Below are 25,075 nucleotides of genomic sequence, written 5' to 3'. Positions count from 1 at the left end.
TATGGGCTTGCTTTGTTTTTAGTAAGATTCTTCTTAAGATACTGCCACATAACAATGCAGCTCTATATCCTTATATTACCCTCTTCTCCATCTCTGGGAGATTTCAACTTTATTTTCCTCTTTATTCTTGGCCGAAGATCAGGTTAATTGGAATAGAGTGCTACAAAGAAGATGCCAAGTTAGGTACGCCTCCCAAACAGCATCCAGCAAAAGTGTTCCTCTTCAGGGTAGATCTTAAGGGGAAAGAAGAGCTCTGGGTAGAGACATGTGTCTGGATTGAGCTTGTGGTTGTTTATAGCTGGTAGTATGACTGCACTTTTACTTAGTTTTGGTTTTGCCTTTTGTTTTTGTTTGTTTGTTTTGTTTTGTTTTTGGTGTCTTTGCTTTAAGCTTTTGGTCATTTACATCAGTTGAGATGGTGTCAGATAAACTCAGAAGGAAAGTTACACCTTCGGCTCTTGTCTCCCATTTGTATGTGTTTTATTCACATAGTATACACACATCTGAATCCAGTTTTTATCGAATGTGCATATTTCTCTCATTGTAAAAAGAAAAAAAAAATTTCATGGACTTTTTTAAGTTCTCCCTTTCTCAGGGTTAATTGTATCCCCCTCATTCATCATTTGCAGAATGAAACAAGTCTTGCTTGTGCTCCATTCTTCACAGTTCTTGTTAGAATTGCTTGGTAGTGTCTTGTTCTGTTTTGTCTCCTTGCTTTAAGTCAAGAAGAAGAAAATTATTTACTTAGACATAATACAGTAGAAACAAATTTGAACAAATTTGCCTGTGTCTCACATCACATCCTATACCTAAAAGCAATTCCAAGGAAAAAGCGCACACACACACACACACACACACACACACACACACACACACACACCTACCTTTTAAGCCACTCTATTTCAATCTGAGCACTCTACCCACCTGGTGGTTATATAGTGAACTGTTACTTTAAAGAGTAGTTTAAACACCAGCCATGTTTGGGGCAGGCTGCTCTTGCAAAGAGAGCAGTGCATGTAACAGGAGTCTCCTGTGTGAGAGAGAAGGGAAAATTCAGCTCACTGACTAGAGGTTTTAATGTGCGAACTCTGGGGAAATAATATATTGACTGTTCCGTGGTGCGCAAGAAAATTGAAGAACCCTTTGCAGACGGAGTGCTTTGCAAAGGATTCTATCTGTTTCTCTTAAAACAAAATCTGTGGCAAGATGTTTGAAATCAGCAGGACGCTTAATGCTGCTTTATTAAATAATGAGGTAATATTTTGTCACTTTTTTCCGGGCAGCATCTGTTTTTATCCCCCCCCATCTTCCCCCTATGTTTATGAAGGGTTCTTTTTTCTTCTTCTTTTCCCTTTCCTTTTTTTTTCTCCCCCGCCCCCCTTCGTAGAAGTCTAGAAAAATAATTCATGCTTCTCTTTCTGTCCTTTGCTTTCCGTGCTTTTGGAGAATTTGGTTGTCTATCTTTCTTTTTTTTTTTTTTTCTTCTGTTTCCTAGCCCATTGTGCCACGTAAGGCTTCTCCACTGTGCGGAGTAGGTAGTTATTAACGCTGAATTGGCTTCTGGTACAGTCCATCTGGACTCTGTGTGGGAAAGCTGGCTGCCGGCGACCGAGCTGAGATATCTGCAGCCTTTGGGATGTGTGCATGGTGGCGAGGGGCTGCCTGATATGGGATTACTTCTTTTAAGGGAAATTGTTATTAATGAGTCAAGAAACTGCTCATTTATGGTAAGAGGGACACAGCGGCGCAGCCAGCCCCACAGCGCTGGGATACCGTTGTTTTTTTTTTTTTTTTTTTTTTTTTTTTAGGTTGCCTTGGCTGCTTGGAGTGAGACAAGTTTCTTTCTGTGGTGGTGGATTGTAGCAGGAAAAAAAAAAAAACATGCATGACTGGGAGACTCGCCTGCCTGATTCTTACGATAATATATTGAGAATCTGTTGCTTTACAAATGTCACACCACTGATGTAGCGGTCAGCCCCTCACGCTGAAAGATGAATGGTACTATTGGAAATGCGATAATAAGGTTGACTTTTCCCAACAATAGGATTCAGCCTTTGTCTTTAGAGAAAAGGCCTCTGAGGACATTTGTGCGTTTGTTTGAGGATTCCTTTGAAAGACTTTAGAGTGGAGGGTTTTTTTTTTTTGCAGAAGTGATCAATATACAAAGCGCGTGCATTTTTTTTTTTATCCTAGGAAGACCAGGTAATTGTTTATGATATAATGTATAGTTACTATTTTGGAAACATGGCCGGAATGTTTTTAAATATACCTAATGTTAATTTAGGGCTCAAAGAGTATACCGTGATTAATATGGATGAGAAAAAAAGAGGTGCTAAAAATTTCACCTTCTATGACCTGCATAGAAATATCAGGTAAATATTTTCTTCCAAGAGAGCTGTTTTTATATACGTAATTGTCAGAATTGTGTCAATATATTCCTCCAATATTTTGATATTGGTGAGATACAGACAGGATGACTTTGGCTGTCAATTTGGGACACATAGACCTATATCCTATATGTGAACATCAAGCTGTTTGGAGCATTGAACCTGGGAATTCATCCTTAGAGTGCAGTGCAGCAAGTGCTACGGCTCCAGTGTGGCTCACAGGACTCACCACGCAGGTGCTAAGGAAATCGTTTTTAAAGTTTCCTTCCTTCACTGTTGTTCTACCTGAAGGGCGCAGCTCCAGTGAAGCTTCATGTTTCTGCTCCTTCTTCATCCACCTTTATTTCTAAATGCTGGATTTATTTAAATGTAACCACAAGGATTTACATCATGTGCCTGATACATTGTTCCATGGTATATCTGTATTTTCATAGAGTGTGTATATGTTTATTGCCTGTGTTCATGAAGCTATGCTTTGAAAAGAATTGTTTTGACCTTTAAAAATGAAGGGTTGTAGCTTTCTTTTTTAGCAATTTTTCACCAACTCATTTACACTTAGACTCTGAAGTCCAGAAATATAACTTAGTTTGACCTGTGGTTCCACTATTCCTACTCTAGCCCACTGTCAACTTCAGGCAAAAATTAAACACTACATGGACTATTTTTTTTTTTACCTCTGTGCATTTATTGGAAAAGTTTATTAAACTGTGAAGTTTATTAAATACATAGGGTGTTACCCTTCTTCATAGGTATGAGGCAAAGGGTCTCAGGTAAGCCACTTAAAAATGCAGGCCCAAAACATCCTGTGGGTAGTTTTGCAAGTGTAGTGATACAGAGGCTATGAAATGTGTCGTATAAGCATACAGTCTATATACACCACCTCATACTTGCTAATTGTCCCTTTGTACCTCTTGTAAGAAAGCAGGGGCTGGGGAAAGAAGCGAAGGGAGAGGCAAAATACCTCCTGTTCAGCTGAGCAAAAGGAGTGGTCTGCACACGTAATAAACATGAGGCTCTTTAATTTCCGAATCATATTTTACCCTCACCACAGTAGGGAAAGCAAAAGTGAGTATATTTTTTTTAAATGCAGAGCATGCCCCTAAGTTGGAAAATAAATTCATTTAAATAAATCATTCACCCTTCTCTGTCGTAGAAAGCTCACATAGAAGACAGAAAGGTAGAAGCTGACAGTGGCCCTCCTCCTTCCCCCAGCTTTTCTTTCCTTCCTTTCTTCCTTCCTTTCTTTCTTTCTTTCTTTCTTTCTTTCTTTCTTTCTTTCTTTCTTAAACTCTTAGGAAATAGTTTTTAAGGCAAAGTTGTGAACCCAATTCACTCAACAAGCTTAATCCCAAACTTGAATGCTTTTGAAATGTTGGTCATGTTAGCTGTAAAAAAAAAAAAAAAAAAAAAAAAGCAGCACTACTTACAGAAAACCAGCGATACTGGGAAATAATAAAGTTAAAATGTAGAATTATTAGCACATTAAAGTGCTTTTGTTGTATCTTTAAGCCTAGAGGCAGATCATTAAATATGCATTTCGCTAGAAAGCAACTGTCAAGAAAGATAAGGTGGTTGAAAATACTCTCCACAGAAAAAGCCCTCTATCGGAGGGATGGGCTCCTGTATCCCCCAGGACCCAGAAAGGAAGGACACTCCCACTGCGAAGGCTTGCAGTCCTCCAATGACCTGCAGTTGTGACAGGACTTTTTGAGCTGGAAGAAGGTAAAAGGTAAAAAATACAAGCATGGCTGTTGTTGCTTCAGCCGGGCTTTAATTACCAGACACAAGAAGCAGTTCAGAAATCTGGTCTCTGTTGTTGTAGAGGTCACCAGATCATTAACATCGTCAATCTGGCAGTAGCTAATTTAAATAGCACCTGATGTTGCAACGCCTCCCTTCGTTTCCCCAGCCAATCAGAGTCTGGCTTCAGCTGACAGATGGTCCCATAAATGGATGTAAAAAGGGGAAGCTTCGAGCCAATTTCAGCAAGGCTCTGTTCAGTTGTTCTTATCTACATCCTAGAATCGGGGGTTTCAGCTCACTGCGCCTTTTCTTCCTCTCTTTTTTTTCCCCCTTTCTTTCCCACCCCACCCCCTCCCAATAATAGATTTACTTTACAATCATCCACACTGTGGTCTGTGGATCTTTAATATATATATATATAAAACAATAGTAGTCATTTTTAAGTATATTCTGAAACCTTTGCAAATTTTAAGAGAAGAGTCGAAGCGCTGCGAGACCCAATATTTGCCAATAAGAATGGTTATGGTAGGTATGCCTAGATATGTAATCTGTTGTTCGTGTTGCTAGAGGGAAGACAAGCGTCTACACCTTGGCCAGTCTTAATGCTTGCACGAGAGTTTAGTTCTCTGCTGCTCTCTTGTTCCTTCATTTACTATATCTTTTGTGTAGCGTGCGGGTAGGTCCTTTTTTTGAAAAGCAGTGGGGAGAGAGATTGTCATTTTTAACAGGTCGTTGTCAGTTTTCCCTTCCACATAAAAGCCGAGGGTGGGGATGGGCTGAAATAATTGCTGGTTTGTTGAAAGAGATTCTATTACTTGAGACCATCTGAGGGGGTGGAAGGGGGTTTCTTTTTGTAAGAGAGAAGAGGCTTGTCTACATGCCTGGGTTTTGTGGGGCATTGGGTGGATGCAGCAGGGTTAGGAATCTCTCCATTTCTGTGCTGGTGGAAATGTAAACCTCGAGAGGCAGCTCCTGGATGCTGAACGTTGAGATGGGCAGTTGTGTTTCTGGGGACTGCGCAGTCAAAACGGCAAAGAGAGTGATTTATTTGGGCTTCAGTAAACGCTGCATCTTGTATTTCAAAGAGTTTCCTGTCATGACCTCATAAAAAGAGGAGGCGGCTTGTATGTGTAGCGGTGCCTGGCGTGTTGAGTTGTTGCTTCCTTCTCTGGGCAGCAGCTCTGTAAGAAGGGAATGTCAGCTTTTACATAACGCTCCTTTCTGCTTTTGACACACTGTGTGAGGGTCCATCTTCTGATCACAGATGGAGTGGAATGGCTTGAAGATGGTAAGTGAAAAGAAGGCAGCTTGGAGGTTCCAGCCGTGTGTGTGTGTGTGTGTGTGTGTGTGTGTGTGTGTGTGTGTGTGTAAGGATGGTGGACTGCATCGTAAATCACTATTCTGGTATGCGTGTGTGTGCATGTGTGTATTAGTATTTCTTTTTCTGAAATTCAGAATCTGCCTCTAAGTATAATGGCATTGCATGCACACAAGGCATATACTGTCTCTTCCTTCCATCAAACACATTTTAGGCAAGCAAGGTTGGTGTCTTTTTTTGACAATCACAATGTCACCGTCACTGTTGGCTGGCGTGTCCACCGCCTCTGTGAGCCTTCAGCCGAATTACACGACTGTTAAAGTTAAAGGCACATTTCTTTTTCAGTCTTCGTGCTAGGAGTGATGGGGAAGGCAGGGAATGAGGGGTGGAGGAGGTGAGATTCAGTACCAGCAGATGCAATTGTGAAACAGGACTTTGAGATGTGGATAGGGAAGTGGAAAACCTTTCTGCCGAAGTAGTAAATCTATTTTTAGCATCGTCTTTTTCTGGAAAAAGAAACAGGGAAACTCCTTGAGTGTTGTTCCTGTCTCCTGGTGTTGACCCTAAAGATATGGCACAAAATGGCACGAATTGATGCCATGAGTGCCCACTTTGACTTTGAATTTTCACCAGCAATATATTTCAGGGGATTGGGGACTGGGTAGTGGGGAAAGGTATAAATTCATTTTTTTTTTTAAAAAATCAGAGAAGCCCAAGGAGGACTTTTCACTCTGCATAGATGTTATAACAAAGCTATGGTCTTTTTCCCATTCTTAGAGGATTGCCTTTGTCTGGCTGCTTGTTTTGATGGGTGTAAAACAAATAAGATTAGACCGAGCAGCCCAACTGAAAGCGATAGCTGGGAGGAAAACCCAATGAAAGGTTGCCGGGGAAACGAACAGAGGCAAAGCCGAGCAGGGAGCAGGTGGCTATCATGAGAACACACTGCAAACAGTGTAAAAAGGGAGGAGGGGGGACAGGACCTCGATTATCTTTGCTGTTCTTTGTGACTAGCCCAACTTTAATTATTCTTCATAAATAGGTGTTAATTACATTTCTAACTCTGGTTTACAGTGATTTTTCAAATCTATTTTTAAGCATCTGTTCAGTCTCTCCTCTTTTTCTTTTTGTTTGTTTGTTTAAAAAAGAGAGAGAAGGGGGAAGGGAGAATAGGGTCTCTCTGTCTCTCTCTTTCTCTCTCTGTCTCTCTCTGTCTCTCTGTCTCTCTCTGTGTCCCTCTCTCTGTCTGTCTCTGTCTCTGTCTCTCTCTCTCTCTCTCTCTCTCTCTCTCTCTCTCTCTCTCTCTCTCTCTCTCTCTCCCTCTCCCTCTTTCCCTGCTGTGAAATTGTACGTGCAAAAAATTACAAGAAATCTTCTGAGACCATTTGAAAAAAATGTAAATTATATTGAATGAAGTTGACAGAAGCATAGTAGTAAATTCCCACAGCTGGTAGGTTCTGCAAATGATTTCTCCAAAATTTCCAGCAATTATTCATAGGAAAAATATAAGTAGATTAGCTTTATACTAGCCAGTGATTTTTGTGTTAGGTGATACTGGCATTTTTACTACATTGGATGCTGCTACTGTAGTTTCAAAGAGTTCATCGTATCTCTCATTTTAGATCTGGAGTATAAATAAATGTCTTTAGGGTATAATAACTGAACAACCTTTTCCTCCACTGCCCATTCCTCCGGCCACAGAATCCATCCATACTCCCCACTTGCAAATGCATTTTGTCTTGAGTCTTGGCATAAACTGAGTGAGAAGGTGATCTTTTGTAAGTGTCTCTTGATGTGTGGTGGGACCCATGCACATGCTGGATGTCAGGCATCTCTCACTCCTCTCTCTGAGTGCTTGTCTCAGGAGTGTCTTTTTCCCAGTGATGCTGGGTCCCAACCAAAAAGCACTAACAGAGAGGGTACTTGAGTGAATCGGAGCAGCATAAATGAAACCTGAAATAGTCCTCAGTTGTGGTTGCTTCCTGGTGACAATAGAGATACATAATCGAGGAGCTAATTTGAAGCCCAAAAATGAAAGATTAAGAAACTCAAATGTATTGCAAGGGTGGAAAATATAATTGACTTTATTGAAAATCCTCTTAATTTGTTTTTTCTCCATTACAAATCTGCACCATTGGCCCCACCATTTTTGTTTTTCCTGTGAAAATGTTTTTTTGTTTTGTTTTGTTTTGTTTTCCGGTTGGGGGAAGTATTATTTTGGTTTTACTCTTAAGGTAAAAAAATAAACATATTTTTGTCCTATGCTTGAACCTTGTTTTTCTCTCGTTAGTGCATAACCACATATAATCTATTAAAATAAGATAGTTTTTATTATCAGTAATAAAGTTTTATTTTCTGAGAATTTTCTGGCAGGTTTTAGTTAGGGGAAATGGTTTCTATAAAAAACTGTCACCTTGGCGTGGTTATGAAAAAAAAAGACACATAGCTCTGCTGCTGATTTTTCTTGCTTCTTTGTTTTAAAAAATATTAATACCTACTATCTTCATGTGGGGGGATACCCTGATGGAAGCACAAGACCTACGTGCAATTATTATGAAGTAAAAAATCTGGATGGAAATATCGCTGCAAAAACATTGACTAATATCAGTTTCCAATTGCCTCTGTGTTTCATAGTAATGCATTGGTTAAATCAGATGATATCTAATTTTTTTGGAGGAATTAAATGAATGGAGCAAAGGAGAATAGGAAAAATTACTCTGAGAATCATTTATTTATGCTCTGATTTTAATATCGCATTTTTAAGAATGTATGCAATTATTTGAGTCTTAGTTCCATTCATTCCTAACCATCATTTATTCAAGTCATTCTCTTGGCAAGACTAGGTGGGCTTGCTGATGTCTGGTGGTTTACACAAAGCCTTAAAACTTTTTTTTATTCTCCTAAAAACCTTTTTTGTTTCTTTTAATATGGGGATTTTGTTATGAAAGCAAGACCAGGTTATTTTGAGGTAGTTCTAGCCGAATATTTTTAAAGAGAGAGAAATAAAAATGATAGTGTGTATGTATTTTAGCTCCAGATTCAATATCGCTAAAAGTATTTGAGACATGGTAGACTTCAGATATTTTAAATTTAAGGTTTCTATTAGGAAAAATGGGTTTGAAATTTTAAATCTAAAATCATTACATGAATGGTATTTGTGTAATGGTGTGTATGTGTGTGTGTGTGTGTGTGTGTGTGTGTGTGTGTGTGTGTTCATTTTCTCTAAAAGGATTTGTGGAAGAAGTGAGGTCTTTTCTCAAGTCAGAGTTACTATGAACAATGAAAGGGTTCCCTCAGGGCAAATCCTTTGCTTTGGTCTCTTCTCTCTGCACTTATCTCTTTTCTGTGGTTGAATTCTCTTCCTAGACAAAATACTATCCCATCTATAAAGAGACATTCTGCTTCATTTAGCCTTTGGTACTTTAATACCCAATTTTCATTAAAAACAAAAAAAGAAGAAGAAACAAATTATCTGTGAGTGTCACAAGTAAGGAATGGCGGACAATCTTGATAGAGGGCATTACATATGGACAGAACTACTTCAGTCTTGACAAATTTCTTCAGCAATTCCAGTGATCTGTGGCTACCGCACACTTAATTTACATGCCTGGACATTTGATACGTATTTTTTTTTATTTTGGTGAGCTAGTCATCGATTGCTAGACATACGAGTGTGTGCTGGCAAATGCTGCAATGCAGTATTTTTCCAATGTCATTGCAAGTTTGGGGGGGATAAAAAGGGACATGAACACTCTCAAGCTTGTATCTTAAAGTCTTGCAGGTGATGGACTGTAGGCAGAATTAGTTGATTCCCCTTTGGAAGGAAGCAATGTTAACTTTTCATTCCTGATTACCCATTCCTTCATGCATTTGATGGATATGGGGGAGGGCAGTATCTGTACTTTTACGAATTCTTGCGTCTGTCTTAGCTTTTTCTTATTTGGTGTTAACCAAATGTGTTAACATTAACCTGTACGTGTATATGGATCTCTCAATGGAAAAGAAACTGAAGTAGGCTGCTTTTCTTAAGTACTTTATTTTCTGTATTAATTCTAAGAGTTCTCCTATTAGAAAAAAACATAAATTTTCATATATTTATCCAAAAAGATGTTGAGACTCTAGAGACTTCCATTAGAAGCCAAACACTTTCTGTGCCAACCTCTTGAGGAGCTATAAATGTGCAAATCCTGAACTATGTCTGTGAGCTAAAAGAGGGCCCACTCGATCAAGAGATCAAGGGATAGAGTTTGAAATAAAATGGAGGCTTTTGTTCTTTGGGGGCTTATTAATGTAATATTAGCAGTGGTAATAGTAAGAATAATGAGGAGGAGGAGGTGGTAGAATAGCCCTGTTGCCATCCTATGTTTTGTTTTGTTTTGTTTTCAAGTTTTGTAAGTGTAGGGTATTTTAGGGTCACCCTCTGGCTTTAAAGCCTCAGCTATTTTTTTATAGCTAGAGGATGTCTGTAGATCAATGGCTTCTATAGGTTAAAAGGGGGGAGGGTAACCTAAAGGCAAGTGGGTAGGTGGAGGTTTCACAAGCAGTGATTGTCTTAATTTAGCTATCTAGCAATTAAAAGGAAAAAAAGACTGAAAGACAAGAATGAGAGGGAGGAACGTAGTTGGGTAGGGGGGCATTGGATCATGACACACAGGACATCAACATGTGGATCTATAGCTTTCTGGTGTAGAAGATAATGAGTAATAAATCTGAACTGTTAAATGCAAGATGCCCCGTGATTTCACAGAACCTTGACTTTGCAGGTTCATTACTTCCTTGTTTGCTTGTTCACACCTTTAATAATAGCCAGTTTGTGGTGCTAGCTGGGGTACAGAGATGAGCCATTTTGTTTGTTGTTTAGCTCATTAAGAATTCAGTCAGCATGTCCACAATAGCTTTGGAGCATCAGTGTTAGGAACCAATCACTTTGGAAAGGAAATTGTTACAAAAGGAAGAAAATAGGAAAGCGATCAGCCAGCTAGCTAGGTATGGACATCCATTTAGCTTGGTGGTAATATTTATGTTGTTCATGAATTCATTAAAAAATAAACTACATTTTTGGTGCTCTTATCAGGCTAGTGCCTCGCTCTCCCACCCCTCCCAGGTCTCTCTTCTCCCCTCTTTCTCCCCTAACCCGGAGATTCTGCCTCCACCATTTTTGCTTTGAACTAGTCTTACGGAGATCCTTGTAGTTAACACCTGAGATTAGCACTCACACACACACACGCACACGCACACGCACATGCACCAGTAAAAATTGTCTCAAGACTCAAGAAATGCTGAGATTAATCAAAGAATCTTTAAATTAATTTCAGTTAAGAAATCAGTAAAAATATTGAAGAAATATTGTTAGTACATTGTGTTTACATCTTCGTTGCTGATGCTATTGTTAAAGGATACTTGTTTTTAACCCCAGAAGTAGTTAAATACAAAACTAACATATGGGGTTTTGCTAGTGAAAAAAAAAATTACATGACTTAGGTGTCCCCTGAAAATGACTTTTGGTGGACTCTTGATTTGAAAAATAGCATTTATTGAGTTTAAGTTTTCAACTATAAAAACAAAATAGATATTTGTTTTCTATAGGAAATGTGATTGCTTTTCCGGATAGAAGGAGGCAAAGAGTGAATTCCAGTCTAGACAACAAACTCAGAGACCACCACATCTTGCAGGCCTCCTCTGCCTGCGCTGTGGGCGCATGGGACCCTGTCTTGCCCGTGTGCTTCTGTAAACCCACTTTCTTTGTTCCCCCTCTTGTAACAAGCAGCTTTTGGGTTTGCTTTGCCATCAGGGTACAGCAGAGCTGATGGCCATTGCTTGTTCCATGAAGATGTGTTTGCTGAGGACTTCTTATGTACATTCTTTGTAATTCAAGGTTGCCACTTCTTTCAACTTTTTTCAATGATCAAAAAACACAATTAGAGACTGTTTCTATGACTAGGGATAAAGATGAGGTGAGAGGTTTTAAGAAGCCTCTCGCCCAATGTCACTGTGTCAAAGTGTGAGCAAATTTTCATCAGAAACTTCAAGTTGAGCATCAGTGGTGTTTCCTTTGTATGAGTCTCTAAATGACTCCAAAAGACAGAAATTAAAGATCTTCTAGACATTTTTGTCAGTAAGGTTCCATGTATCCAGGTATTCACCCTCAGAAAGAAGCAGTTTGGACAGTTAGAAGGAAATTATCTTTCAGCTAGATACCTATGAAACTTGCCTGAAACCTGTTACTTTTACAGAAATAAGAATACCTTTCTTCTAACAGAAATTCATTTTTAATTCTTTCTTGAGACAAGGCCTCTGTGTATGCTGTCCAAGCTAGTCTTAATAGACTGGACTTGAGCAATCTTCCCAGCCGCCTCAGCCTTAAGAGTATCTAAAACTGCAGTTGTATGTCACTATACCTGGCACAGATGTCTTTTATACTTTTGCTGTGTGACTGTACGTGGGAATACTGTGACCCTCCTGGCATACCTTTGCACAAACAAGAACTCTGCTAATGGAGTAGAAGGCTTAGTGTTATCTTTTAATACATATCTAGATAAATAGTGTGGACTATCGATCATCTATCTGCTTATCTCTGTGTGTCTCTGTCTCTCTGTCTCTAACCAAGAGTGTGTTTGTGTGTGTGTGTGTGTGTGTGTGTGTGTGTGTGTGTGTGTGTGTTAAAAATGGCTGGGACCTCTACTATGCCATGGCTTGTGCCAATAATGACTTATCAAGTAGTCTGTGTTTTATGAACTTAAACCCCTTAAAAGTTTGCTTTTGAATTTGTATGTGAAAAACAAGAAACAAGTTGAGCTAGTTACTTACTTACTTACTTATTTACTTATTTACTTAGAATGTCCCCTTTGAATAAGCCACAGTAGTAAATACAGGTCTAATGATAAACTTAGGCTCTAAGGGTTTTTTAAAAGTGGAAAGCCTGACATATTTGCTAGTGGAACTTGAATTAGGAAACTGCTTACTTAAAGTGGAGTAAACCCACTATATCCCTGCAAATTTGTGATTTGGACCAGATTTGGCTCATGATCTCTTATGTTCCTTTTTGCAACATAGCCAGCCACACATCTAAAGTTTGGATGTCGTACATGTCTTAAACATTAATTATCTCTGTTGATGTACTGGGTCCAGACAGTCTAATTCCCCCAAGTCCAGATTCTTACTGTAACACCAAAGCAAAAATGATACTTATGAAAAATATTGGGAGAGTTGTCCTCATCATAACTGTTCCCCAAAGGAAGCTTTACATAAATGTACATTTATTATTCAGGATATTAAAAGGCAATCCTTAGCTTTTACTTTGTAATTTGGACTAAAGTATGTAAATTGCTTTTATTTTGGAGCTGCTCTGCTTTAGGTGGCTTTGGGGGAGGATAACTTTCCAGCTTGATTATATTTTAATTGCCTCTATAATGGAAGAGGTTCCACTCTTGAAATCAACCTGGTTATTGTGATTAGGACCCAGAGGGCCACTGTGCAGTTGAAGCTAAAAATCATATATTTTGGCCCTGTCCCCATATAGGATAATCAGTTTCATTCCTACAGATTCCAGAGTAGGCATGCTTATGTTGGTAAAGCCAGCTCAGGGGTTGGAGAGCCCTAAGTGCCTCTGAACAAGGAGGATCTTCGCCTGCACTGGCAAAATTCTAGAAATTCTGTTCATTTACTCAGTGTTCCTTCCTTCTTTTCATAACTTCTTATTGTCCTCCTTCTTTTGTGTGTGTGTGTGTGTGTGTGTGTGTGTGTGTGTGTGCATGTGTGTGTGTGCATGTATGTGTGTGCATGTATGTTGGGCACGTGTATGTACACATGTCTATGGAGACTGGAAATTGATATCAGATATCTTCCATAATCAATTTCCACTATATTTATTAATGTAGGATCTCTTACTGAACTTGGAGCTTGCCAAATTTGGCTAGTTTAGCTAGCTGGTTTGACCTAGGAAACCTCTACCTCTACCTCCTGAGTGCTGAGATTACAGGTGGCTGCCACCCCTGCATGGCTTTTTATATGGGTTCTCGGGATCCATCTCTTCTGGTCCTCATGCTTGCTTCCCAAGTGCTTTATCCATGAATGCATCACCCCAGTCATTGTTTTATTTCCTAAGAAGCTGAAAATTCAAAAGTTTTCAGGGAGCTAAAATGGTGGCTCAGTGGTTAAGAGCACCTGCCGCTCTTGTAGAGAACCGAGGTTCAGTTCCCAGCAACTGTATGGCAGCTCACAGCCATTCCAACTCCAATTGCAGAGGATCCTACTCTCAGCCTCTGAGGGCACTGTGCATCCATGATGTGTAGACATACATGTGAGCAAAACACCATACACATGAAAATAAAACTGTTTTTAAAAAAAAAAGTTTTTCAGAGTCAGGTATATATGATGTCCTGGGAAACCACATCCCCTGATACCTTCCCAGTCAGCATCTCCTCACAGCACTCAAGGGAGTTGACAGATGGTAGATCTCTCACACAGACAGACCCCCAGTCCTTCCGTGAAGTTGGGTAGCTTTACTGTATTTTCTGTGTCCTCCCAGTTTTAAAGGACACATCCTTTGGAATTAGAATTAACTTGGGATTTAGTCATCAAAAAAAGAAAATCTGAGGATGCAATCAATTTAAACCGGTGCTGTATTGTCTTTGAATTCACAAAAGAGCCTGCTAGAATCTTTAGGAGACAGCTAGAAGGAAAATAGAAATGAGTTCAGCTTAATTAATATTTTGTTTCATTTCTGCCCAGAACCAAAATTTCCTTTGGAGCTATTTTTTTTAACTGTCTCTACCTCTACCTTTTTCTCCATCTGCCTTGTGTTCTCAAACACGTGGCTGCACTTTGAAATTCTGTTTCTAGAAGCAGAAAGAGTTAATGTAATTTTTCTAACTTTCCCTTCAGTTTTCCTCCTCTGTTTAGAGAGGAGAAGGATGGATGGCCATGGCAATGCAAACAGCTCTGGAAGTGATTGACTGAAGATGCGTGTGAGGTGTGAGAATAATACTGGCCCTCTATTTATCACCCTCCTATTTGGGAGAGAGAGACAGAGACACAGAGAGAGACAGAGAGACAGAGACAGAGAGAGACAGAGAGAGACAGAGGGAGGAGGGGAACCATCACAAAAGCTTTGACATGGCAGTCATTGATGACACATCCTAAGAATAGTGAGAAGTCAGGACAGGTACTTGTTGGGCCAAATCTCACAGTTGTACCTTTATCCCATGGCTATGAGGAGGTGACTAAATTGAAACAATAAATAAATTCACCCATTGTCCTATGCCTTTACCAGTGAGGATGGAAAAAAAAATACAAGAAGTTACTGAAGTAGTTCAAGACTTAAACTAAAAACACAGTCCTTAAAACAGTGTTTTAATGTCACAAAATTTTAATTCCACTTCAGAATGCAGAGGAGTAGGTTTTTTCAATTTGATCCTTAAAACAAGGCAAGGGCTTATAAATCAATCTGACCCCCTCTCCAGTCTTCTAAACTCTGTGCTTTCCTTTTTAAAGCGCTATGATTCTATGAAAGACAGTAAGACGTTTCTCTTTATGTATGAATCCATTTCAAGTCCTTACCAAGAATTTCCTATGAGTTTAGCAGGTATGTGTTCCAGGATATTTGATCACACTGCGAATCCCGAGATTGTGTTGCTTAATGGAAAATATTGTTTCTAGCTGGGGTGTGGCTCAGCCTTAGCACACACCTTCAATTCCTCTGCCTGGAATACAAATACACCCTTAGTGCACACCTTAAATCCCAAACAATGGAGGTAAAGTTAGTTTGTAGAAGGAAACCTTAGTATCTGAAAGTGATGTCTAATTGAGTGGCAGACAAAGTAACAGATCAGAAAGATTTGACAGAGTAGGATATGCCCAACTCCTGTGAGAAAAGAGAGGAAAGGGAAGCTACTTCAAGGACAGTGTAGAGAGAGGGGGAGAGAAAAAGGAAGCAATTTTACGAGGAGAGTTTTACAGAGCCAGGTTGACGAGAGAACAAGCTAGACACAGGTAAAGACAGATTGAGCCAGAGAATGAGAAGGAGCCAGGAGATGAGAACAGATTACTAGAGATAGTTTGAGGCCAAGGAGAGCAATTCAGGAGAGGCCTCGAGAAAGAAGCCATATTGAATCAGTCAGCTTGGAGAGGAGTTTGAGACAGAACTGCTCTGTTGACCAGCCACCCAAGTCTCCGAAAGAATTTGAAAGGGTGAGTTTATTCAGCAGTAAGTGTCATAGGCTAAAAACATTCTAGCCTAGATAAGATTGTACAAAGATTGGACCAGGGCCAGCCTAGGTTAGCAGATGGAGGCAGAAGGCTCAGAGACGATTACTTTAAGGTGTGCATCTATATACCTTGTGTGGTATATGCAGGCACTCCCGGCAAATTTGGGGGATTTTATAGTGTGGTTCTATGAGCATAAATACACCTGCAAAAAGGGGAGGCTGGGTCTATAATTCAGTGACCATGTCCTTGCCCGTGTGAAGCCATGGATCCAAACCCCAGCCTTAAGAGTTTAGAAATCTTAAATCTAAAGATCTTAAGATTTTAGAAAAGGACGATGGAGAAGACATTTCTCTGGGATTTAAAAAAATAAAGTCACCTGTTAATGAGGGACAGAGAGAGAAGATTGGATTGATAACTTGAGTAAGCAAATGGTAGGGCAGGGAGTAGGAGGATAGTTGTAGGTTCATGCTAGATAGATATTTGTGATTCTTAAAAATTGAAACTTAATCAATGTTTATAAGAAATTAATTCTTGGATTTTATTTTATTTCTAGCTTACAACTTTCTACAAGAAGAAAAATATTTGAACTTAAAATTGCAATTATAAAGACTTGTTTTGTTTGGTTTGTTTGTTTGATTGATTGATTGTTTGTTTCTTTGGAGTTTTTGTTTTATTCTGTTTTGCAACAGAGTAGGGTTTCTCTATATAGCCCAGGCTGACTGACCCTAAAAGCCCATAATCCTCCTGCCTCAGGCTCCCCCAAGGGTGGGTATACACCCAGACTCTGCCAAAAGAACTTTTATACAGTTCTCCTCTTAATGAATTTTGGAGAGGCAGGCTTGAAATTGGTTTAATCTTGGTGCTTTCCCAGCTAGCAAGTTGTACGAGCGTTCTACGGACAGAGAAGCAAGTTTGCATTCTCGAACTTCAGCTTCCTCCTGTTCAGTTCTGCTTAGAACACACTTGTCCCCATGGAGATCGTCACTCACATTCACTTGACAATGGACCATTTTTGCCCTATGCTGTCAATTTGGTCTCTTTAAATGTAATTAAGGCAGATGATGTTAGCCCCTTTTTATTAAAAAATAAAGCTTAGACACTGCCTAAGTTTATAAATTCTGCAACATCAGAAGTCATCACTCCTAAGTGTCTGGGAACATGTTTGCCTTCCCCCAAAATTACATTTCTTGGGAGGAAACAAAGGTAATTCCTTTTTGAGACTGAAATTTTAATTGTGGACTAAGCAAACAAATATTGCATATATACTACATGTAAAACCATGTTGTAGACACCTCTTAGAATGTTTCATTACCCACAACACAGTGAGTAAATGGTATCAGACTGGTTGTAGACCATGTCTGGACAGAGGAGCTACGCTGCACACAAGAAGGAAACATCAGTTCTTGTCAGGGAAAGGAGACAAGGCTTCATGGACTAAATTCCGGGAAACCCCCACAGATAGATAGACACATGGGAAGAAAGAGGGATTCTCCATGAGAATAGCATGTCTAAAAGCACAGAGGCAGGAACTTGCAGAACTTGCTTAAGTAAGAGTTCTTGAGTGAACACAACAAAGGATGTTTAAAGATAAAGCTTTAGAGGCAGGAACTACCAGCAAAGAAGATTTGAGCATTGTGGTGTGGTAGTAACACTGAATTGGTAGCTTAGGTTAGAATATGCTTATTTCCTGGTCATTTTTGCAAGACCAAGATGTCTTTACTTAGCTAACATATTTCAGAAGTCACAACTCTCAAAAGATGCTTTCTGGCCCTGTAACCTAACCTCTGTAAACCAAGTCAACAGGAGTAAGAATATGAAATTTATTTTATATCATAAAGATATAAGCCATTAAAGGAGTGTATGCGTCTTGTTTGCACCAAGAAGTAATGGTCATTTTGTGAGATAAATAGCCAGAGAGAAGATGGCAGCGATGGGAAGCAAAAAAGAAAGGGGGGGCACTTAAACTCTTTCAAGCTGTGTAGCATGTTATCTCACTTTTCATGATAATCAGTTAGGTCTCTCTTGGTTATCTTTTCAGCTTGGAGACAAAAGATCATGCCAAATGCTCTCTTATTTCAATGTCTGGTATGTAGTAGGTTCTTCATAAGTGTTTATATAGAGTTGATTTAAGTTATCATAATGTAGTTTTTGCTGTATTGTTTTTTTTTTCTGTAAAGAACCTAACTATAGTTAGAAGACTTGAAAATCTTGAATCTGTTTAATCTTACAGGAGTCTGGCCTAAATTACCAAACTTTTCTGAGTTTCAATTTCTTAGTATATAAAATAGAATTGATTCAACTTTATCTCTTAATGACGAAATCCATAAAAATGACATTGGAGGTGCCATTTTTTAAAGCATATAGATAGGAAACCAGTATTGATAAACTAGGAAGCTGTTGTTTGATTCCATGAAAATATATTGAAATGCCTACTGTACATGAACAAAGATAGCTAGGTCAGTTTGTCTCTCCTCTTGAGGATTTATTACCTGCCATTTGGGCTTCTGATTTAATCATAACAGGAGATATTCTGGCCTAGGAATTGGGAAGAGAATATCAGAGAACATTTAAGTCATAGTATCACTACAGATTTTGTGACTGTGCCTCACTGTGTACATGTCTGTACCTGCAATGTGGCCACAGTCATTAGTCCTGAAGCCAGCATTTTGGAGCTCCTAAAACTGACAGTAGAAAACACACAATCTGAGTTTTCAAACTCAGATTGTGTGTTTTCACTTTGAGTTCTCCCCAACCAGAAAGGACATTTTCCTCATAGTGTGAAAATAAAAACCCTTTGGTGGTAGCATTTAGAAAACAAGTCAGTGGTGGAGTTTCCTTAGAGTTTAAAATAACAGTAGTAATAATCATGACTATGTCGCTAGTTTTACTGTGTCCCTCACAAGCCTTATATCTACAAATCATATTATTCCCCAAGCCTCAGTTTACCTATTTGCAAATTGAGTTCTAACTCTCAGGCTGTGGAGGTTAAATAAATCCATTTGATAAGTATTTATGGAGACTCATTTGGTGATCTCAGAAGAACTAGCAGTAAAGGCATAGAGCTTCTGCCTACAGGGAGGTGTTGTAGCACTAAAAGGTAGGATTCAGACTGGAAAAATGAGGCACCCTGTGATTTTCCTTGGGGTGTGTGTATTACCTTCATGTACGTGCTTCATTTGCATTGTATTTGCACTTCAGGCTTATTGAGGCAACAGTGTTGCAATACCCATCTCTTTTGCCCCCTTTGCCTTTGGGTCTTAACCTTGTCTATTGGCACATTGCTCTTTATACCATAGTTACTGAATAAAACCAGCCCAATTCAGCAAATATTTACCAAGTTGTTCCGGGTACTGTGCTGGAGAAGGGACAGTTACATTTGCTGAGCAGAATTTACTTTAAAATGGCTTTGGAGCACAAAAGGGGACCAGCATCGTGGGGTAGTGATATGCTGCTGCTGAAAATGCCTCTGATCTATTCAGGACAAAAATAGGACACTGAAGAGGATTCAGCTGTGAGCCTGAAACAAACAAACAAACAAACAAACAAACAAACAAATGGATTCTTTTTTGAGTACTTTGTTTATACATCGTGGAGAAACCATTTCTTTACTATAGGCACACAGTTGGGATGGTCTTTGAAATAGTTACTTCCTGTTCTGTGGCTCCAGCGCAAGTCCTTCTGCCTTCTCAGGCCCAGGAGGCTCTCTGAGACCTGGCAGTGTGCTCCTGCTCAGTTTCCCATCATGCATCCCTCTCTGCCTCCCGCTTCTACTCCACTGTGAAAGTACACGCCCAGCTGTTCCTTAGCTATGCAAACAGATCTTGAGGTCCAGCATCCTTCTACTCTCTCACCTTGTTTCACAGGATTTCGGCTCACCTGGTAAGGCTTCCAATACCCATTTTGCGCAGGAGGTTCCTCTGTAAATGCCATTGGTGACCTTCCATCCTTGTTCTTCCACACAGCGTAGTCAATTATTGAGTTGCCTTGTGGACTCAAAGCCCTTCATCCTGAAGTTCGGTTGTGACGCTGCTATTGCTCACCAACCGCACTTCTATAACTCTGGAGAGTGCCTATTTCTGTGAACCTTTTCCTGATCATCGTGACTCACCTATAATGCCTCAGTAACTCTTCTTTCTACTAGACTACTTCAAGTCACTTGTTCTCTGCACCACGCAGCTAACAGTGATAAATCACAATAATGGTGGCTTTGTAGTGTGTAGACCAGGATTGGGGGTGGGGAGGGAGAACTCTATTTAGGTTATTACATCCAATCTCATAACAAGTTTTGGAAGTGGGTATTTTTCCCACTTAGAAAAAAGAACCCATTGTATAAGGTCACAAGGCTGGGACATGTCAGACTTAGAATTCAAAGCCTCATCTGGGGCTGCTTAATTCCTAAACCCACCTGTTCTTCCCCATTTTGCATTACTCATCTCTTCAAAGGTAAGAAGTAATACAGGAATTTATCCTAGTGGTTATTAATAGGGACTTTTGATCTAGAATGCATGAGTTCAAACCCTTACTTTGTCATTTGCAGCCTTAGACAAGCTAACTACTTCCAAACCCATGACTGGGTCATTTATCTGTAAACCAAACTTGTTAACAAGATTTGGTGTGCCAGTGTATGTTGAGAACTTGAGACTGTGTTTGGCATACAAAATGGTCATGGCATCATCATTATTATTATCATACAGGTTAATTTGTAAGCCACTCTTCAAATATTTGCTTAGTGCCTGCTATATGCCAAATGCTGTTCTTGGTGCTAGAGGCAACAGCAGTGGCTAAGAGAGTGTTTGTCCTTATGGGGCTTTTTGTTTTATGGTAAGGCAAACTCAGAATAAGAAAATAGGTTTATATTAGTATCTCTTACTATATATCATGTCATAAAAATAGGAAATATATCTTATAATGAAATGTTATTTTTATACTAGGAAATAATTGGCATACAGAGTATGTTGTGACTACTGTAGTTCAGCCACTGAAGTGATCCTACCTGGTAAGCTAGAGTCAACAGTGCCTGTTCTAAAAGACATAGCTTCATATGGCCAATTTATGGTTGGGGTAGGGGCCGGCTGTCCTAGGGGCAAGGTGCCATCTCTAGACTGTAAAAGGAGTAAACAACTAGGTTAAGATGTCTGGGTCTCAGCAAAACATGACACAGAGAACTCATAAATAGGCCAACTCATAAATATTCCCAGCCAATTGGGAATAGGTTCCTTTTATTGTCTTTTATTTGGCAGTGAAACTAGATACATGTCCCAAGAAAGTCATAGTGTTTTATCTATTTATTCATCTAGCTAAGGACAGCCTCAATCACATTATCTTGTCAAGAAAGTCTATGATATCTCCACATGGATCCTGTAATAGGTTGGTGTGGCATTCTATATAGCATTGAGTCATTGCTAGAAGAGTAGCCACTGAGGAAAAGCATCCCCTTTCAAGTCCTAGAAATAAGGCTCTTATTCCTTACCCACCTGGTGCACTGGGCTCTTGTCAAAGTCACTAGCTTGTCTGAGCCTTGATTTCCTTATGTCTATAAGGTGAGACATAGTGCACCAGAGGTTCATCTAGATGACTGCTTACTAATTAAATTAGCATTTGTATAAACCCTGATTCAGAGTCTGGTGTGCAGTAAGCAGTTAATAGAGGAGGATTTTCAAAACTCGCTTAGTCTCCCCCTGGGTGTGCATTTTAGGTATTGGTCATTTACTTCCAGACTCACAGGTAGAGATTTAAACTGAAATATAAGAGCTACATCCCAGCCCACAGCTTTCAAAGAACAGAGCAGATAACCTAGAACCAGGGCTACATCATCTCTGAAAGGATTGTGGATGCTAAAGGAAAATAAGATTGGATTTACTTCCAATCAGCATGATCGAGACTGAACCCACCAGTCTCTACCACAGAGCTTCGTTGATTCCATCTTCCTGGGGTCATGAACCCTTAGCCGCATACCACAGAGCTGCATTGACTCCATCTTCCTGGGGTCATGAACCCTTAGCCACCGTTGTGAAAGCTGAATGAGGAAAAGTAGGTGACAGAAGGGCTCTGGACTCTGAAATGTTCTAAGCATTTGGAGTTCAGTTCTTATAGTAAATTAAATATTTCCTTTTGAGTGGGGAGGGAGTCTGGTGAGAAGGGACAGTTTTATTTTTATAGGTCAAAAGTACTCATGGAAAGCTCCTTGTTACTAGAATTACAGATAAATCTATTTGACATTCCAGTGTGAACAAGTAGAGAACTTTTATTTTAAAATACAAACCTAAGCCTTGCTAACTTTTAAATCACCTTGCCGTTGTGTACACTATTCCATAAAATTACATTAAGTTTCCTGAGAGGGAGGAAGGTACAGTTTATTCTCATCCTACACCCATCATTTATCAATATGTAGACTTAAAACTACTTTAAGAAAAAAAAAATCTCTCCATCAAACAAAAGTAAGAAAAGAGTAATTACCTGAGCATTGGCCAGCATACTTTTTCATGCAGAGCCCTAGATGAAGTCCTAAATATTTTCTCCCTCTTGTGGCTACTGCCATATCAGTATTGTGATTCTCCTGGAATTTATTTTACCTTGTTGGCCACTGGTTCACATTTATTTTGATCTTATTACCTGTGTTCATCCAAAATAAACAGCAGGAAAAATGGAGAAAAATACTTTAAAATATAGAACCACATGTTCTTCTTCAGCATGCCAGGCGGTTGGTATTGGGAAGAAAGGAAGGAAGGCTTCCTCTATGTCCACGTGGGCCTTCCTCTTGAACAGACCTCTGGTAATTTGCCCTTTCAATGGGTGAGGGTTGGATTCTGTGTATTGTATGCAGAAGACAAGAAGTTGTCCAAAATCCACACCTTACTTGGAAGGAGCACTAGTCTACCGGTGACCATACAGGTTAAAACATAAGGTAACTCCCTAAATATTTTGGACCTATGGAGTGGTGGCCTCCAGGAATCAGAGAAGTCGGGAGGTACCTGAGGCTGTGTGGGTCAGAACGGAATCCAGGGAGTTATAGGAAATGACATGGTCAGGTAAAGCTGAGATTGGGACTCTGGTGGCACTTGTCTAGAGGCATGGAAGGAACATACTGCAGAAAATAGTGACTCTTGCTTCATGGCATTTTGTAACTCTTATTTGCAGAATTTTCTATTAACCTATAGACTGAACTCTAGAGGGCAGCCAGGGATCAACTGGTGTGCGGCTTAGTTATCCAACAATAATAATTCACTTCATCATTGCCATATTCATATCATGAACTATGTCAGCATTATCTTATTAATATGTTCCTTATTACAGTTGAGATAACTAAAGTGGAACGGTTAATTGGCTTATCCAAGCGCATAGAGCAGATAAGAATTTGAACCTGAGTAATCCAACTCTAATGTTCACGTTAACTCTTGGGCTCTAGAATAAATAATTCATAAATATGTGAATGGGTTTTAACTGAAAAGATGTGGAATGATTTACAAGTATGTATTTTTATTCATTTACTTAAAAAGAAATAGCATCTAGGCATGCTCAGATCTAATGGCTGTGCAGTAAAATGGTAAGAGCTCCCACTGGCTTTTTCTTTGATTTGCATGACTTGTAAAAACTCTCAAAGCAAATATGATAAAACATGACTGCAAGATCAGCCCTTTGGGAGACTAAGGCAGGAGGATGAAGAGTTCTAAGTCAACTTAGAATATCAATACCATGATGAAAAACAGCAAAAACAGTACCTCTTATGAGTGGAAATGTTTCATGGTCTCTTAACTTCCAGAAGGTACTAAAGACTGCCACCAAATTCCAACCAAGAATGGAAATGAATTCCTTAAACTGTGAGGAGTTTGGGACTGAGACAGAGAAGACCAACGGTAGAAGGAATGCATGGATGAGTTAAATGGCCTAACCCAGGGAGTGAAAGGCCCACAGACTTATAATGCGTTCTTTTGGGTTCATTTGAAAGCAGTTACTCAGCACAACAACAGCAAAGGCCAGAGTATATTTTAAAGGATGAAGTGCTCCTATCTTTAAATTGATCCTAAAGAGGACAGATAAGGGAGAGGTTTACGGCAGAGCAGAGTGACGGAGAAGAGCAAGAAGAGCAGCTTTGGCTGTGGGAAGCAGATAAGAACCTAACAAGCCATTCACTTATCCACAAATGCCACCAACAGAGCCTAGAATCTCCACTGGATCCTCACTAGTCTCTGGGGTTGCAAATAAGTCAATGGCATCAACCACCACCGAGGAGCTCACATTCCATTTGTAAAGGAAGACAGGGGCGTGGTAAATGTCCAGAATGGAGTGTGTATAAGGGATGCAGGTTTGAGCTGTGAAGAGAGCACAGGGGACGGGGTGTCAAGCATAGTGGCAGGGAGGCTAGATCTTCTCAGACCAAGAGAGATGCTTGAACAGCGCAGTGCAGAGCAAACAGTGTGCCTGTTTCTCATAGCCAGCTCCCAAAGGGTGCTGAAGGCTGTCACCTGGAATGTGCTTTCCAAGGTGTATGGGACATGTAGTGGATAAAGAAGAAAGTTGGAGTCGGTGATCGGACATCCGACCCCAGCTCTGCATCTGAGAAAGGACATGTGGCTTTGCTTTCCGTTTGCCCTCCGCACTGCAGGCTGAGTCCATCTCTAAAGATCAGCAAGGCAGTAATGCACATGAGTGTAATTTGATGAATTCTCTTCTAAGTGGGAGTTCAATGGGGGCCAAGCCCGTCTCTTCCACGGGAAGTACCACTTGCTATGTTCTCTGCTCTCCCCACCATACTTTTCCGGCTGCACCCTGGAAGACTGACTTTCCAAGTCAGTGTGACTGTTCCTTCCTGGTTCAAGAGCAGTGCACATGGAAGACAGGACACGTGCTCATCCACCCTGAGCAGAAACTGCAGTGACCTTTGGTTTTCAGTGTGCAGAGCACACTGTGGCAGTGCTCTGAAACGTCCCGTGAATGTCTGAGCCTGGCCTTAGGAGAAACCAGAAACAGTAATGACTGGGTTTATTTGTATTTAAAATAACTAAGTCTAGTCACAGTAGAGGCCCTTTTTGAAAGGGCAAAAAAAAATGCCAGAAATTATGTTGGTAAATATCAAAACGTACTTTCATTATTCATCCTGTGGATTTCTCTTAACTCCCCACCTTTGCTGTGTATCTTCCTGCCTAACGTTATCATGAGAACTTAGTGAATGTTTGTAAAGTGATGTGAAGATGAAGGAAGTAGCTGCCAGCCTAGGTGAGAGGCAGTGAGGTCTAAAGTGCTCGTTTCTGATTCAGATACTAAATACCACAGACAAATGTTACCAAGCATTCAAGTTAGTGCCCTTTGTCACCTGCAGCAAGACTTGTAGACACTTTTTTAGTATGTTATGACTTGGACAAGGGGAACAAATGAGTCTTGAGGGCTTGTTGTGTACCAAGCTCTGGACCAGGTGCCTTCAAGT

At 39.9% G+C, this 25,075-nt stretch overlaps 1 protein-coding gene across 29 annotated transcripts in view; it reads left to right on the top strand.

The window, feature by feature from the left end:
• The window catches only part of Elavl4 (ELAV like RNA binding protein 4), a 148,203-nt gene that overhangs the window by 60,052 nt on the left and 63,076 nt on the right, over positions 1-25,075 (top strand). For 4 of the 29 annotated variants that reach the window (XM_006502803.4, XM_006502797.4, XM_006502799.4 and 1 more), the window contains exon 1: positions 1,558-1,727. The exons of 9 other annotated variants lie outside the window; for them this stretch is intronic. In XM_006502803.4, the coding sequence (XP_006502866.1) occupies positions 1,668-1,727 (60 nt within the window). In that variant the 5' untranslated portion in view covers positions 1,558-1,667. Of the gene's footprint in view, positions 1-950; positions 1,255-1,557; positions 1,728-4,064; positions 4,117-4,354; positions 4,656-4,683; positions 4,807-4,870; positions 5,419-17,694; positions 17,740-25,075 lie in introns of those variants that run through there. 16 more of the 29 variants (XM_030253258.1, XM_030253249.1, XM_006502795.3 and 13 more) reach the window with 9 other exon arrangements.

Source organism: Mus musculus, chromosome 4, assembly GCF_000001635.26.
Source record: "Mus musculus strain C57BL/6J chromosome 4, GRCm38.p6 C57BL/6J".
Taxonomy (NCBI): domain Eukaryota; kingdom Metazoa; phylum Chordata; class Mammalia; order Rodentia; family Muridae; genus Mus; species Mus musculus.
This window is presented reverse-complemented; position numbering and strand designations above follow the sequence as displayed.